General features: G+C 40.7%; 1 protein-coding gene across 2 annotated transcripts; it reads left to right on the plus strand.

Moving 5' to 3' along the window:
• The first annotated feature begins 1,672 nt into the window (after positions 1-1,672).
• Positions 1,673-15,652, plus strand: LOC108938001 (myotubularin-related protein 12-like). 2 transcript variants are annotated; one of them, XM_029259398.1, is made up of 16 exons: positions 1,673-2,012; positions 5,584-5,644; positions 6,286-6,428; positions 6,932-7,004; positions 7,252-7,388; positions 7,501-7,594; positions 7,994-8,117; positions 8,860-8,935; positions 9,553-9,659; positions 10,147-10,274; positions 10,694-10,772; positions 10,873-10,943; positions 11,173-11,339; positions 12,212-12,388; positions 13,324-13,482; positions 13,757-15,652. In XM_029259398.1, the coding sequence occupies exons 1-16, from the start codon at positions 1,884-1,886 to the stop codon at positions 14,321-14,323; spliced, it is 2,292 nt and encodes a 763-aa protein (XP_029115231.1). In that variant the 5' UTR covers positions 1,673-1,883; the 3' UTR covers positions 14,324-15,652. The 2 variants fall into 2 exon arrangements, with proteins under 2 accessions (XP_029115231.1, XP_029115232.1); XM_029259399.1 differs by having other exon boundaries at positions 1,674-2,012; positions 10,150-10,274.
• Positions 15,653-16,624: the final 972 nt, after the last annotated feature.

Consider the following 16,624-nt stretch of genomic DNA (forward strand, 5'->3'; position numbering starts at 1 on the left):
TCAAAGATGAGATTGTCTCGATATACTTGTCTCAGGCTTTTATGGGATCCAGCAGGGTGTATTGAGATGCGTGTGTTTCACACGGGCAGCTCCACACTAGACCTCAGAGCGCAGCCACGTCTGCACCCTGACACTTTACTAACGCTGATTTGTGCCCCAGATGCAAACGTGGGAGGTCCAGCTTTTCCAAAACCCCAACCAATGCGTTCAGGTCTACAGTCTGATTTTAGTCTGATCTTGAATGCTTTAACATCGAGCTGATCAAAAAATAATAAATGGCCAAGTGACAATTCTATCAAGTACTAGGACACTTAACTGTGGTGCAAAGGCTTTGTGAGGCTACAGAAGACAGTTTTTGCTTAAATAGAGAACAGTGTACAAGCAGCCAGTTAGAGTAACATACAGGTACTCAGTTTTTTTTTTAATAACCTTTACAGTGAATCTGCTAAACACCGTCATACTGAGTTTTATGTTGAATCCGTTAATCTGCTCTTGTGTGTTTCAAGTGAGCCAAAGGGCTTATAAATGTTCATTTGTAAATAATAGTAGTTCTGTATTACACAATAAATCCACAAATGCCACTGTATTCATTGCCTGTCTTTGTCTTTTTCATAATATTTATACTTCAAGCTATTTTTTAAAGAAAATTATAAACTTAATACCTTATTCATCACCCAGTATGCAAAATATATTGTACTGTATTGCATTTATCATGACTGTGTGTGTATAAATATATATGTATATACTGCAAGTCTCACTTTTGCAGAAATAGTCAGTGAAAGACCTTTTCCCCCTTATTTAACTTACATATAATGTGGAATTATATGTAAGTAAATAAGAGGTATTGTAAAAGGTAAACTTTGGTTGCCAAGGTTTCAGGTTCAAGCCTCACTTCCCCCTGCCTAGCCCGTCCTCACTATGCTTGCACTAAATTACTGTAGTAAAATAGAGTCGTGCTGCATAAAGCCAGGGCTCATACACGTATGTAGTGGTACAGCTGCTGGCGCTGGACCCCAAGGACGCAGGTTCGAATCCCACCACCAGCTGTAGAACCCATGCGCAAAGTACCTGCTCTATGTTGCTCCAGTAAAATTGCCTACCTGTACAAATGGGTAAATAACTTAAAACTGTCAGCTGCACTGAAGGAAAATCGTCAGGTCAATAATCACGTAGTGCCTGCATCAGTTTGTACCACCACGGTCGCATCTCGGTGCAGTTAAAAAAAAAAAAAAAACTTAACGCCGACACTGATGTCCAAAGCGACTTAGGATGAAACTCCTTATTTACCCATTTACAGAGCAGGGGAATCTTTAATGGAGCAACTGATGGTGAATAAATCGCTCAGGGTGCTGCAGCTAGAGGTGGGATTCGAACCCAGGTCCGAGTGTAAAGGCAACAGTTCTAACTGCCACAGTAAAAACTTCGATGATGATAATAATAACAATAATAATACGTTCCGTATAAACTAGTAACTAAAGATGATGCCCGTGTATTTCTTTCGTTGTATGTTTCTCCCATCGTCGTAGATGCCATACTGTTATTTGGAGGCATTAAAAAGCACGTGTTTCGCCCCAGGAAGTGTGCTGCGCGGATGATGAAGAGCAAGAGGGCGGCGGTGCCGCCGCTGCTGCCGCTGCTGCCGCTGCTCAGCGAAGCGCTCCCTTCGGAAAGGGAGGGGGGAGGAGGAAGGGTACAGCTCGCGGGACTGAGCGGCTCGCGGGACGGGCGGTTCGCGGGAACGAGGCGGCCCGTCTCGCCTTGCGGAAGGGGCGCGGTTTTGCTGGTCGTCGCCGCGATTCGGTCCTTCAGCGCCTCAGTTTCACACCGCGGTTTATCGGAGGGAAATATATGAAGGTAGAGACGAATTCGGGGACGTTGCGGTAATGCTGAGCGGCGGCGGCGGCGGCAGCGGCGGAGGCGGAGGAGGAGCGGGAGGAGGAGGAGGAGCGGGAGGAGGCAGCGGAGGGGGAAGGTCCCCGAAACCGTCCTTCGTGTCCTATGTAACTCCTGAGGTACGTGTCGGTCGGTGTCCCCATTCCCGCTCGAGCTCCACCTCCAGCTTATTTCACTTACTACAAAACACGATTTGAAAGAAGAAGAAGAAGAAGAAGAAGAAGGGGGGAGAAAAAAACACCTGCTGACCGAGTTAGTAAACTTCTTGTCCGGGTTGTTCACATCGCCCGAAAAAACTCTGGTTTTCAGTTGAAGCCAAAGTGAGAGAGAAACAACAATGAATGCGCGCATTTTGTTCTCGAGTTGCTTCGAAACTCCCCCCTCCCCCCTCCCTTTTTTTTTTTTAAAACGACCACCGCGTGCTTACTTTCTACCAAGAATAAGAACGCTCGGCAAATGTCTCGCGCTTTCGTAAACTGAGGCGTTTCGTCGCGAGCGAACGTCGTTTCGCGGAGTTTGCCTGGTGTCGTGTTCGTAGGTGTGTCTCCCGTTCGCTACACACTGACTGTGACTGTACCGTGTACGAGCTCTTCTTCAGCCCAAACACCCTGTTTTATCAGCTGCAGCCAAGTTATTGAGGGCTTTTACAGGTATATTTACTGTGGGGAGGGGACTTGGTGGTAAAACAAACAGTTCAGTCTCAATTTTATTTACACTTATTCATTACAGACAGTCCCCGACTTACGAGGGGATTACGTTCTTCTAAACCCGTCGTAAGTCGAAAATGCAATGATTTAATGCACCTAACCTACCAAACATCATCACTTCTTATCCTTTAAGATTCTTGAGATCGTCGATTGTGAAAGTCCAAGTTCACGTGCGATGGCCGTTACGGGCTCGCCGCCTTCATGCTGAGCAGTTTCTTGAGTTTCTCCTCAAGAGACACAGATGGGCGTTTCGTAGACATGATGGGGGAGGTATCCAAAAAAACGCTGGCAACACAGAACACTGTAGTACAGTATATTGGTTGTATACGCTAGCGACCACGTGGCAGTCCGGGAGGTGCAGCTCTCTGCCTCTGCCCAACTGCCCAGCATCACGAGAGAGTATCGCACCACATATCGTTTGCCCGGGAAAGGGTAAAAAATCTAAATTCAAAATACGCTTTTTTCTGAATGCGTATCACTATCGCACCATCGTAAAGTCGAAAAATTGTAAGCTGGACCCTCGTAACTCGGGGACCGTCTGTAGCTGACGCTTTTCTCCAGCACAGCTTAAAATGTTGATCTCTGTACAGTTATTTACACTGCCAGGTTATTTCACTGGAGCAATTTAGAGTAAGTACCTTTCTCAGGGGTCCTACAGCCAGAGGCAAGATTCAAACCTACAACCTTTCAGATGCAGAGGCAACAGTTCTAACCACTATGCTATCAGCTGCCCCTTGGCTTTTTGTCTGCGTACTCTTTTCTCCGCAGCAACTTACAATATTTGGCTTCTTACACTGATTTTGCCATTTATACAGCCTGTTCAGATTACATTTACATTTATTCATTTAGCTGAGGCTCTTCTCCAAAGTGACTTACAATGTTAAGGTATTTCCAACTATTTACCCATTTATACAGCTGGGTAATTTTATTGGAAAGTACTTTGCTCAAGGGTACTACAGCTGGAGGTTAGGTTTGAACCTGTGACCTTTGGGTCAAAAGGCAGCTGCCCTCTAAGATAAATAGGTACAATTGCCAAAGGATACTACAGCAAAGTAGGGGTGCGGTGGCACGGTGGCGCGGTGGGTTGGACCACAGTCCTGCTCTCCAGTGGGTTTGGGGTTCGAATCATGCTTGAGGTGCCTTGCGGCAGACTGGTGCCCTGTCCTGGGTGTGTCCCCTTCCCCCTCTGGCCTTACACTCTGTGTTACTGGGTAGGCTCCGTGACCCCATCTGGGACGAGCGGTTCTGAAAGTGTGTGTGTGTGTGTGTACTACAGCGAAGTAGGATTCAAACCTGCAAACTCTGGATCTGAAGGCAGCAGTTCCAACCCCTATGCTGCCTGCTGGAAATGGGTGAAAGTTCATTTACTAGCAACTGTACTGCTGTAGACATTGCAATACTACATAAATCCACCAGTTTATGCATCATTAATGTTATTCACCATTATGGAGTTGACTCCTTTGTCCAAGGTGACCTGGGTTGGATACCCATTTACACATACGGTAGGGTATTGTTACTGTATTTATTCAGGGTAGGTTCCTTTATTAAGGGCAGTACAATAGGTGGGGATTTGAACCTGACTTCTCTTTATTGTCAGTGGCAGCCCTGAACACTACACTACCTGTGGCTGGGTCATGCACGTAAGGTTTAGCCTGACTCTGTCTTTTATTACTCAAACCCAGATGAAGATATGCTGCAAAGAGCTTCCATCCATCACTCTTCAAGAGATTTCACAAAAGAATGATCTTTGTGTGAATTTCTCCAAATGTTGTGCAAACATGGTTCGTTGTGTGCTTACATTTTTGTCTGCTTGCAAAACCCGGTTATTTTATGCTTTGTGCCAGGGAATGGAAACAGGAATCCACTGGTCAATCCCATTGTAGAAAAACTGGACGAATAAAGTGGTCTGATGGACTGTAAAGTTGAGGGATTCCTCTGTTTGAAGCGCAAACATTTCTTTTAGAAAACAGGAAGTTTTATGCTCAGTGTCAAAGAGGAACTGGTCTAACAACCGCTTTTTGGAGAAGTCAAGTAAATGTGAGACTGTAATTGTACTCATTTAGTTTTCAATGCAGTCAAGTTGAGGACATGGACAGAAGTTATGTTGAAATGCTGCTATTTCAGTTTTTATAATTTTGTGAGCCAGTGTTGTTGGAAATGAAAAAAGAGACTTGTCTATGAAACACAGCTGTATTAAAATTAGCCTTCATGCTTTTACAGTTGTGTTCAGAATTTGTGTCCATAGTGGATTTTGTCACCAGACCCTTTTTTCTTTTTTGGATCAGCTTTATGGTGACTAACACATTTGTCCAGTGGTATTTGAACCAAGACCTTTCAATTCTAAGGCAACTACACTAACCACTACATTGCTGCCCTCAAGTTTGCCACTGTCTTGCTGTTATCTCATCTTCTGCTTGAGAACATGGACCGATTCAAAGAAGAGTAATGCTTAAAAATAGGCTCTTCTGGATTAAGGAAGTAATAGTAATGGCTTGTTCATAATGCCTGTCTTTGACAGTCTTTTGTATTATCATAATTTTCTTTTTTTTTTTTTTTTTTTCCTGAGGTTGAACATGCTCTCATGTATTTCAGATACTCCAAAACAGCTATCCTGTTAATCAGCACATAATGCAGTCATCTATCCCAGCTTGTATTGTCAGCTTTCTTGTGTCTGCTAGCTCTGTATTTAAATTTCCTTTCACTGCATTAGTAATAGTTTGTACATTTGACTACTGAGAAGTATTTCAGAATGTGTGTTTTGTGGGGTTTCTGTGTACTCATAGTAACTAGCAGAGGACTGCCCCAGTTGAAATAATTGTACTAACTGGTTTGGTAGGTCATGGTGCTTATTTCACAGGTAACACTTCGGAGTTGTGTTAAATGTGGTTTTTATCTTTGTTCCTTCAGGTTTAAATCTGCCTCCCTCATATATAATGGTTTTTTGACAATATGCTCAATTCAGTATAGATCTCTTCTGTTTTAGGAAATAAATTTAACTGAGAAAGAAATTTCAAGAAAAGAGAAACAGCCAGACTTGTTGCAAGGTAAAAGTTTTACATTTTTTTGATTGGAAGTGTTAAAGCATTCATATTATACAGTATAATCCCCTAACTTCCCAGTATTAACAGCTGCATAAATAAGAAATCCAACACAACAAACATTGGAGCTGGACCAATGTTGTATCATTTTGGTTTTTGTTTTAAATGTCCAGTTTAGGTTTTGTATCCTTTATGTTGAATATTGGTGTAATAATAATTTTATATTGTGCTTTTGAAAAGGATGCTTCTCAAAGGGCTTTACAGTTTAGAAGCAAAGAAAGTTAAAATACCAGCATTTCCTTTTAGGACAAGTAAACAACAAAACACAAAGAGAAAAATAATACAGATAAATGATGAGTGAAAGGATTACAGGGGTGGAAAAAATGGAGCATGCAAATGTGCTATGTATAAGTCATTTTGTACACTTGGGTCTTAACCCTAAAATAAAGAGGACAATGTGTTTTTATTTACTCATGGTTTAAAATTGCCCCCACATCATCATGGCTCTAAATGTTAAGTAGTTATCGATGGATGGTGAAAAATTTTGCAAGGAGTTTTCTGCAATCTGAGGGTCATACTTTTTTTTTTTTTTGTCAGTAGCAGAGAAAGTGGCTGCCTCTCTCATGCACTGTGCTTTTGCTGTCCAGGGGAAGTAATATTCTGCAGTGCCAGTCCCATTCGCAAGTGCACCCAGGATGACTTCTCCCAGCGTGGCATCTTTGGCTCTCTCTTCTGCACCAACTTCCGCATCTCCTTCATCAGCGATGAGACACAGCTTGAGGAAGAGGAAGTAAGACGTGTGCCATAATACCTTTTTTAGTACTGTTCTGATGTTCAGCTGACCTAAGACTAACTTTAGTGAAGCTACTGAAGTGAGCTTCCTCATATGACGCCGCAGCTATGGTTAACTTTCACTAAAAATATTTGGGCACGTCAGACTTGTTACATACTGTATTTTCTTTTTTCCGATCCATGTTCGTTGTGTCATGTGCATCAGTTTGTTTAAAACAAAACACAAGTGAAATGTTGTATCCAAACAATGCAGACCATGATTAGACATCATTGAAATTTTATCTGAATGCTCTGTCTGTTTGTGTAATTCTGTAAAGTAGCAAATCAGTTATATGATTTTCAGAAGAAGCTCGCCCTCCTTACTACTTTGGCCATATCTCTTTTGTCAAATATATAACTTTCCCATATTTCATACTCAGTGAGCAGGGATTATGAACAGCTAAAGATTGATTTAATACTGGACTGTAAAACTTAAATATGTAATTTTGGTATCTGTTCTAGGGCCAGGTCTTCAAGAATAAATTGTATGGAGAAAATGACATCCCTTTGACATGTGTAGATAACATTTATAGAGGTGAGCTCAACAAAACCAGCATTTGTAAGACTCTTCACTGCATCTCATTTAGAAATAATCTGTGGCTATATGGTTCTTCAGATAGCAGTATTAATTCTCAGTGATATATGTGAATGCTTAATACTAGATGAATATGTGGGGAAAAAATGTTGCATACATTTTATGGAGTATTTTAAATTAAGTTTTTAATTTGCATTTGAACTTTCTAGGATATGAATTTAATTTTTTGTTTATGACTTTCTTTTAGGATTCGATGAGAAGAAGAAACTGATAACAAGTGGTTCAGTGAGGAACAAGTACCCATCCAAGATTATCATTCATTGTAAAGACCTTAGAGTGTTTCAGTTCTCCCTGGCATTTGCTAAGGAAGAGGACGCAAAAAAGGCACAACATTCCGTTCCTTTAGAAATGCACCTCCGATGTCAGCATAGCTTCCACATTTGTCTGTATCTAGTTGGGCTGGAGCTTTATGTTGCTTGTCTGCTTTACTATCCAGATCTTCCAGGGCATTGTCCACCATTGCCTTGAGCCCAAGTCTCTGAAATGCATCTTCGCCTTCTCATACAGTGAAAAGATGACTTTCAGTTCAGGTAACAAAAAGATGTCACCAATAAAGGCAACATGAAAGCAGCTGCCTATATTAGAAATAAGTTTACATATAATTTTCAAGTTTGTGGGTGGTATCAGTTAAGAGGTAAACCACATGTTAATACAGTGTACTGAAGGAGGTGCAGTACACTTAAAACAGGGTGAGGTATGATGAGGCCTGTGGGAGTAGCTGTTATGATGCAAATACTAACTTTCCCATGACCTTCCCAGCTGACTCTCTGCTGATATAAACCAGATATGTTTAAATCTCATAGTCACAGCAGTTTGCCCTTTCGTTACTTCTACACCATGATAGGATGCGTAAAACGGGTAATCATGGGGGTTAGAGTGTTTTTTGTGTACTTTTTTTGGTCAGTTTGGCCTGCCTATTTATTTTGCAGAGAATCAAACAAAACTGAAGACCGTGATGTTTGACAGCATGGTGGACTGGGCCCAGGAAATGAAACGTACAAAAGGGAACTGTAAATTGGTTTCAGCCAATGCAGATTTCAATATCTCTACAAAGTATGCTCAGTTTTAAAAATATCTGTTGTTTGAAATGTGTTGTTGTGTACCATGATGTGTGTTTCTATTCTCAAGCAGCATATATGCCTGTCAGTTTGATTTCTCTCCATTATTGTCTTTATTGGTTTCCTTGGAATTCTCTGGTGTTTCCCTAGTGTTTTAGTGATGGGGTGGTTCTATCTGTCAGAAACCAGATATGAGCAACAATTAGGCCATGCTTTGGCTTAACGGAAGAGGATGAGCCAGAATGAGAATAAAGGAAGTGATAAGGAGAAATTCTGAGGGCAGACCTGCAGGCTTTGGGCAGATATGTGGAGAGTAAGGTGTGATGATGTCTGGCACACTGGAACAGGAGCTAGCAATGACTTTGCATTGTGGTATGGTCAGAACAGGCAAGAGTGGTGCCATGTCGTTGTCATGGGTCCTCATAAATCATGCAATAATTATTTTTCAGGTAATAGTAAAGAGATGAAGGCTCTATTCAGGGTTGAAATGCATTTTCCATTCTCCATAACTGGCTACATGACACTGTAACAAAGTCAGTTTCTAAATCAAGCATCATTACCAAATGAAATCCTCAGTTGTCCCATGCTGTATAACTTTGTCCAGTGTTTCAGAAACAATGTAAAGTCAAAATACTATACCAAGGCCAGGGTCTATATAAATAAGTTATAAAAATGCTTATGTTTCATGGGGCTAATGTGAATTTTATTGAAATTGTGTTTATCCTTCTATTCCTCAGGCTGCCACAGTTTTTCATTGTCCCTTTAGCTGTTTCAGAGGAAGATTTTACACAATTCCAGGGGAAAGGAATACCGGTTTGTATTTTCAGCATATACTTGTTTGGTCTTTTTGTCATTGAAATATTTTAATGATGAGCAGATTGTTTGTTTGTTTTTTTTGTTTTTTTTTTTTTTTTCCTAAATTCAAATGGAGCAGCCAATCTGGAGACTAATATTTTTTCAGTTCCAAGAACTGGGATTGTAATAACATGGATGGATGAATGGATGGATAGTTTACTGATCCTGAAGGAAACTGCATGAGACTACAGTAGCACATATAGAGCAAAGTAGTGGCAGAAGACACTAGAATAACAGAAATAATCATACTAACACAAATATAAAAGAGTGTAAAAGATGGTGTTCAAATGCATAAGTATTTCTGACAGCTTTATTCCTGTAGGTTGTGGGATGAGAGGGTTTGTCAGAGGTCATGGTGACACAAGCTCTATGACTGTTAAATATCATACTAATTGACTTTTTTGCAAAGCATCAGCTCTCTGTCAAATTACCCATCAAAATAATCTCAGCTAGTGATAAATCAAGATTTTAGGTAACATTAGGTCAAGGAAATGTAACTCAAGTGAGGAGGTTAGTTATGATAAACACATAGGTCTGATGTAAAATATCTCAGCTTTATTTTATTTCTCCTGTAGATTTGGTGCTGGTCTCATCACAGTGGCTGCGCTTTGTTTAAAACAGCATCTTTACCACTGATGCAAGAAGATGGTTGTTCCCAATCATACAGGACCTATATGGAAAGGTACTGTACATGTGGTGCACAGAAGATAGTGGTTGTTTAAAATCATAAAAATATTCAGTCATATCAGTGTGATCCAGCATGTTAAAATGTTTTCCCTGGTTGCAGACTGGTTCATTTCCAGTCTAGGTAGTGTGAATTGCTAGAGAAAACACACACACACACACACACACACACACATACACTGTCTGAACCGCTTGTCCCCTATGGGGTCGTGGGGAGCCAGAGCCTAACCCGGCAACACAGGGCATAGGGTGGGAGGGGGATGGGACACACCCAGGACAGGACACCAGTCCGTCGCAAGGCACCTCAAGCAGGACTCAAACCCCCCAGACTCAGCAGAGAGCAGGACCTGGTCCAACCCACTGCACCACCGTGCCCCCCCAGAGAAAACACTGGTTGCCCATTTCACAGAATGTATGAAGGAGTTGTGGACAGCTGTCTGTTGAAGTTTAAAACTGGGGCAAAAACTGTGTTCTGTGATCTCCAGTAGAATGCTGAACGCTGTGGCCCAAAATCATCTGTACTCAGTGAAAACGGAGGAGCTCCCTGAAACACTTCCAACCATCCAGGACATCCAACAGTCCTACAACAAGTTCAAACAGTTCTTCCTTGTTGGTAAGTTCATTACTTACAATAACATAGTAGATGTGCTTCGCAGCTTGCCTACACTGACAATGTGTACTGATACACGTGAGTGAAGGTATGTGATGGAGCTGAGTTTTTTTTAATGTATAACCACAGCCAGCATCATAAACATGCAAAGTCCAAAATTAAATGTGGCTATATTTTAATTGTTGCACCTGACATCAAGTTCACACACAGCTTTTCAACTACAGAAGGTAGATGAAACCTGTGGTCTTATCTATAACAATCTGCCTTCATGTTCTGAATGCCTTTGCCTCACATCTGATGTGATAGGAATGCGTGTAAAACAGGTTTAGTTAAACCAGCTATTTTCTTTAGACTTCGTACCTTTTCTTGAGCTTAATTTGTTTGCTTGTATCTAATTGTATCTCAGTGTTTCTTCCATGCAGATAATACTACTGAATTCTGGATGTCTGATGTGAAGTGGTTCTCTTCACTGGAAAATTCAGGATGGTTAGACATCATCAGGTATGCGTTTGTTGAAAATACAGAACATCAGAACATTTATTCAGAGAAAATGCTTGATACAGATGTGTTTGTATGGTAACCCAGATATTATCTGTTGCAGACAATGTCTTACTAAAGCTGTGGAGGTTGTTGAATGCTTGGAAAACGAAAATACAAATGTTCTTATAATGGGTAAAAATTCATGTTTTATGTGTTAATATGTCTGCTTTAATATTCTGCTTTATGGCTACCTAAAATCTAGTATAAAAAAATCTCTAAACTGTCCAGAAGTCCTACTTGTAAGAAAGCTTTTGATTTAAGTAGAAGTAGTGAGAAATGCATGTTCCTTGGAAACCACTGAAAAGTAAACAGTGGAGTTGAGTTGAAATGTGTTCTTTCTGGTTTGGTGGGTGTTTTCTAGAGGAGGAAGGCTCCGATCTGTGCTGTGTCATCTCCAGCCTGGTCCAGGTGATGCTTGACCCACACTTCAGAACACTGGAGGGCTTCCAGAGTCTGGTGCAGAAGGAGTGGGTTGCTGGTGGGCACCATTTCCTGGACCGCTGCAACTACTTGCACAAAGACAAGGAGGTATGTTCTGTGCATCATGCCCTTCCTGATGAGCTGAGGCCATAAGATGTTGTCCGTTGTGGTGGGTTAAAGCTCTGTGTGGAATGAATATAAGTAAGAAGGCTGACTTTTCAAGTTTTTCCTCTCTGTGATCATGACAAGTGGGGAAAAGGGTTTTCATTTTACTTATCGCATACAGTGTCCCTGTCAGGGAATAGGCTGAAAGATAAATCCCGTATCAGTGTTTTGAGGGGTGTAGAAAATTAGTTTTTTAACATGTTTAAGATTCACCATAAGTACATAAAAGTTAGGTACAGGTGTTTCTCCATCTCTAAGCACCAAATTAACAAATAAAAACAAATACATTGCTGCTTTAAAAATATGCATCTATGAGGAATTGGGAATAGTTTGATTATTATGTTTTTGTACTTCACTCACATTTTTATGATTAGTATTTTTTTTTTTTTATTTTTAAATCTACTTTTGCCATTGTCCAATGTGACTTCCAGTGCCAGGTCAAACAATATAGTGCAGGTGCTTTTAAGTCTACATAGTAGTAATCATAAAATGACTAAATTTCAAGTGCCATTCTCCCTCAAGCAATCCGAGATCATCCTCTGAGAAAAGTGTTAAAGCGTAACAAAAAAACACTTACAATTTAAGCTACTTTATATACCTAATGTCAACTACTGTACATTACTGTATGTACTCTCTGTGGTGGTGTTGCCCATTTTAGACCGTGTTAGTACATTCTTTATGTAAAAGCAAAAGTGTGTGTGTTACTATTCGCCAAAGGAAATAGATGCCTTATCTTGTTTTGCAAAATGGGAGGGGGGGTGGATCTGAGGCTATAGTTTGTGATTCCGAGCCCCGACCTCTAACCTCTGATCCAGCTGCAGTCTCCGGTATTCCTGCTCTTCCTGGAGTGCGTGTGGCAACTGCTCCAGCAGTACGCGCCTGCGTTCCAGTTCTCGGAGACCTACCTAACAGTGCTGTCCGACAGCGTCGACGTCTCAGTCTTCAGCACCTTCCTCTTTAATTCCCCACATCACAGAGCTACCACCATCCAGGTGAGGAGGCCAGCTACAGGATGACTTGTGGTCCTTCAATGACTGTGACTACAGAAATTAAGAGAATGCATCACATTGGGAATGTCTAAATTGGTGAGGTAGCAGCTGCGATTCTAATCAGTAACTTTATACACTTGCTCCTTGTGTTATGAACAGCTGAGTTGTAAATTCTTAAGGAATCTGAATATTTCTTGTTTATTTTTACCTGCATTTTCTTCACTAATCTTTGTTTGCAGTGGTGCAAATGTGACCTGTTTTTACATGCATATGTAAAATGCATCACAATAATATAGGAGTCCTGCAAATTAACTCAGCTCACTTCCACAATGTTTAGCAGCTCCAATCTGACTGTCTGTGATCTGTCTGTGATCAAAACCAAGATGACATACATTGTATATATTTATATGGGTTGAACTGGTAAACAGTTGGTATTGAGTAGGAGTTTCTGAAGCCAATTTTTTCTAGTTTGTCATTTTCATTCTTCATTTTAATGTAGCTCAAAGTTAATAAAAATACTAAAATCTGACTTTTTTCATTTATTATAGCTATATCCAAGATTGTGCCTATTCTGTGAATAAACCGAGAGACATCTGTATTATTGTTTTATTCACTGTAACACGGTGGTATGACTACCAATCCCAACTGTTTATATATACGCAACACTACAGTGTTGTATTGAATATTTGCCATTATAACCTTAAAGTTTTATGAAATTTAAATAATATTTTGGGATGGAGAAAGGTGCTGCTGCAATATTAGTGGTATGATGAGAGTGTATGTTCTGGCTGCGTAATTACACGGTCTGCTGCGCAGTGCCTTTGTCCAGAAGGCACTGAGTCTAGATACACTTTTGACCACAGACAGGTTAGTATTTCCCATGACCTTGTGTTACACGTACAGCTCTCTAGCTCACAGTCTTCTGCTTCTCTTGACAGCCTGTGTCCCTTCTAGCACAAAAGGGCCCATTAAACTTGCCAACCGTGTGGGACTGGTCTGTGCAGTTCAACAGTGCTGCCCAGGATTTCTTCACTAACCCTTTGTACGTGGAAAAGTCCCGTCAAGACAAAGTCCCCAGGAAAACATTCCGACCCAAGGTGAAGAGCACTTTTAATAATTTTCAGCATTTTTCCATGTCCTGTAGAAATTAGACATATGGTTAAAAATATTTGTGGGGAAAGTAAAAATATTATTTATGTTCTTTGCCACATGTTAGAATTCAAATATTATGCACCCTAAATAAATAAACATTCACTAATTAGCTTTTTTTTTTTTTTTTTAACCTTTCAATAACTTGTAAAACAAAACAACATGGCCTGTGCCCATATGTTACCTGACATTTCTTGCACCATCCCTCTTCCCTCCCACTAGCACCAGAGGCATCAGTCCTTGCCAAGCACAGCCTTCAAGTCCTCCCCCAAGAAGAGCTTCTTCAAGGATGAGACAGACAGCCTAAAAAAGATGCTGCGAGTGAAGCGCATCAGTCGCTGGTTGAACCCAACAGACTTGACCCAGAGCACCACTCGGGAGTTCTACGAGGCCTGGCAGCGCAAACCCCTGGACTACCACGGCCTGCTGCTGCCCTGTGTGGACGGTCCAGCTCTGCGTGTGTGGGCGCAGAGGTACTTGCGTTGGCTTCCTGAGGTGCAGATCTTCGGCGGCGGTGCCATGACTCTCGAGAAAAAGCTGGTAGACCTGCTAGCTGAGGTGCGGGAGCTACGGGGCAAGCTGGACTGGCACTGCAGTGTAGACTTTAGCCACCGGGGGGCAGCGGCACTCGCTGGGTCCTCTGTCCGACTATCTTCAGCATTTCCTTTCTTCGTGTCGCGCACCTGGTCCTTCAAACCAGCAATACCCAGCTGCCTCCAGAAGAACCTCATAACAGGCACCTTCGCTGACAAGGAGGATGAAGACTCAGAGTGTCTGGGGGTCATCTAAGAATCCGTCACAACTGATGGACTAAGAGGACGGTAATCCATTTCCTCTGGTGTCCATATCAATATACATCAGTGATGGCTAACAGTAAAACCAGAATTCTGGACCTGGATGTAGATCCAGTCAGATTCACTGTGCCTCATGTTGTGAACCAGTATGATTTCCTTCAGACTTAACATGCTTTGCCATTTTTATTCTGCTGCACAGATTTATTTGTCCTTTGCACCATTAACCATGAACTTGCAATAATATAGAACAGAGGGACGTTTTACTTTGGCACACTGTTTCTCAATATGAAAAGCAATTTTTTCGCCATGCTTTCTGATGATCCTGGTCTATACAGCAGCCATGTCACCGTGGTTTCCAAACTCATAAATCTGTTTACAAGGTGAGAATTGAGATATTCAAGTTGAATTAGCAGAACTTTTTTTATGGGAAGTTGGTCTTTTATGTATTCTGTTCTTATGCAGTCATCACTTTTTTCCTCCAGTTTGACTGGGTGACCAGGCAGTATTCATTATGTTTTTCATTATGTTAAACTTACACTGCATATCTAGAGATACACTTAACTGAAAATATTAAAGCATCTGTAATTTTCGAGCTACAGAGGAATATAGATCTGTAAAATTAGTTCATGAAATTTCACTTCTATATGAATATTTTTTGGTAGAAATTACAATTAAGTTCAGATTTCATAAAAAGAACCTTTGTTGCATGAGGGACATCTTTATAGGAGTCTAAATATAAAGTGTGTGTTGCTGCACGATGGTGGTCAGGTGTCATTATAGCCTGGTGCAATTTCTCTTTGACTTAGCAAATTATAGATGAAGGAAAAAAATTCAGTAAATAGTTATTCAGTTGAGTTTTCAAAATATTGTACAACCTTCCAAAATGTTACCTTCCAAAAATTTGTTTTGAAGTTTGTGATTCAGAATGAGCTGGGTGTGTTGGTACAGTACACCATGCAATGCATTCTAACAGATAAAATTTTAGATTCCCATCACCATATGAATTCAAATTCAAATTTAAATTTGTGCAATAAATAAAAAAACATGTGTAAAACTGTAAGGAAGCATTAATTGTAGTGAGAAAATTATAACAGATTTGTCTTTCGCGTTAAAACAGCCCCTTAACAATCATTGTAACTTTATTTAGTTTCTGTTGTTTACATGTTTGGTAATCTGCTAAAAACACAAGTGGCATATTCCTGGCCCAGAGAAAACTTATTGTAGTATTTTTATATAAACAGTACTGTGCAAGTTTTAGGCAGTTGGGGGGGAAAAAAGCTGTAAGGTGAGAATGCTTCCAAAAATAATGTTCTTAATTAATAAACTTCCTACAAAGCTCAGTAACCATCCATCATTAACAACCGCTTGGCGCGGTGGGCTTGGCTGGGTCCCGCTCTCTGGTGGGTCTGGGGTGTGAGTCCTGCTTGGGGTGCCTTGCGATGGACTGTGTCCCCCTCCCCCACCAGCCTTGCGCCCTGTGCTGCTGGGTTAGGCTCCGGTTCGCCGCGACCCCGCTTGGGATAAGTGGTTTCAGACTGTGTGTGTGTGTGTGTGTGTGTGTGTGTGTGTGTGTGTGTGTGTGTGTACTTTCTTTCTGTAATGACATGCAAAACTCATACCTTAATACTGTAACTTTTTGCAAAAGGAATGCTTGGAAATGTAAAATATGCTCTTTCCCATTGACACTAATGCAGAAGAAATTAACCATCTAAAACAAATATTTTGGTGAAACATCTAATTGCCTAAGACTTTTGCACAGTACTGTGTGTGTGTGTGTGTGTGTGTGTGTGTGTGTGTGTGTGTGTGTGTGTGTATATATATACACACACACATGCATACATACATACTTATAGTGGGTAAGTGGAAAAAGGTATATCACAGTTATTACTGTCATTTGAAATGTGTTCACTTTGTTCATCAGACTGCACTGAAAAAGATGTTTAAACTATTAGGACAACATGATTTCTGCACCAAAGTGAAGCAGTTAAAAGATATTCTTTTTTTTTTTCTTTTTTTTTTTCTCTTCTCGGGGGGCTAACTTATGTGTCCAATTTGAAGTTATTTTGAGGCTTTTACTTTGATCTCAAGTTAGGCTGTTGATACAGTTCTCATCGCTGTCATGCATGAACTGTATTTTTTTTTATAATGTTTCAATGTATAGTATTTGGTTAAAATCATTTACTATGTCAGGTCTATACTGTACAACCAATTGTTATGCTAAGCTGAAAAGTCCATATTTATAGTTATAGTAATGCATTTTTGTTACTGTATTTGTTATAGTTATTATGGATCTGCA

This window comes from Scleropages formosus, chromosome 17 (assembly GCF_900964775.1).
Source record: "Scleropages formosus chromosome 17, fSclFor1.1, whole genome shotgun sequence".
NCBI classification, from domain to species: domain Eukaryota; kingdom Metazoa; phylum Chordata; class Actinopteri; order Osteoglossiformes; family Osteoglossidae; genus Scleropages; species Scleropages formosus.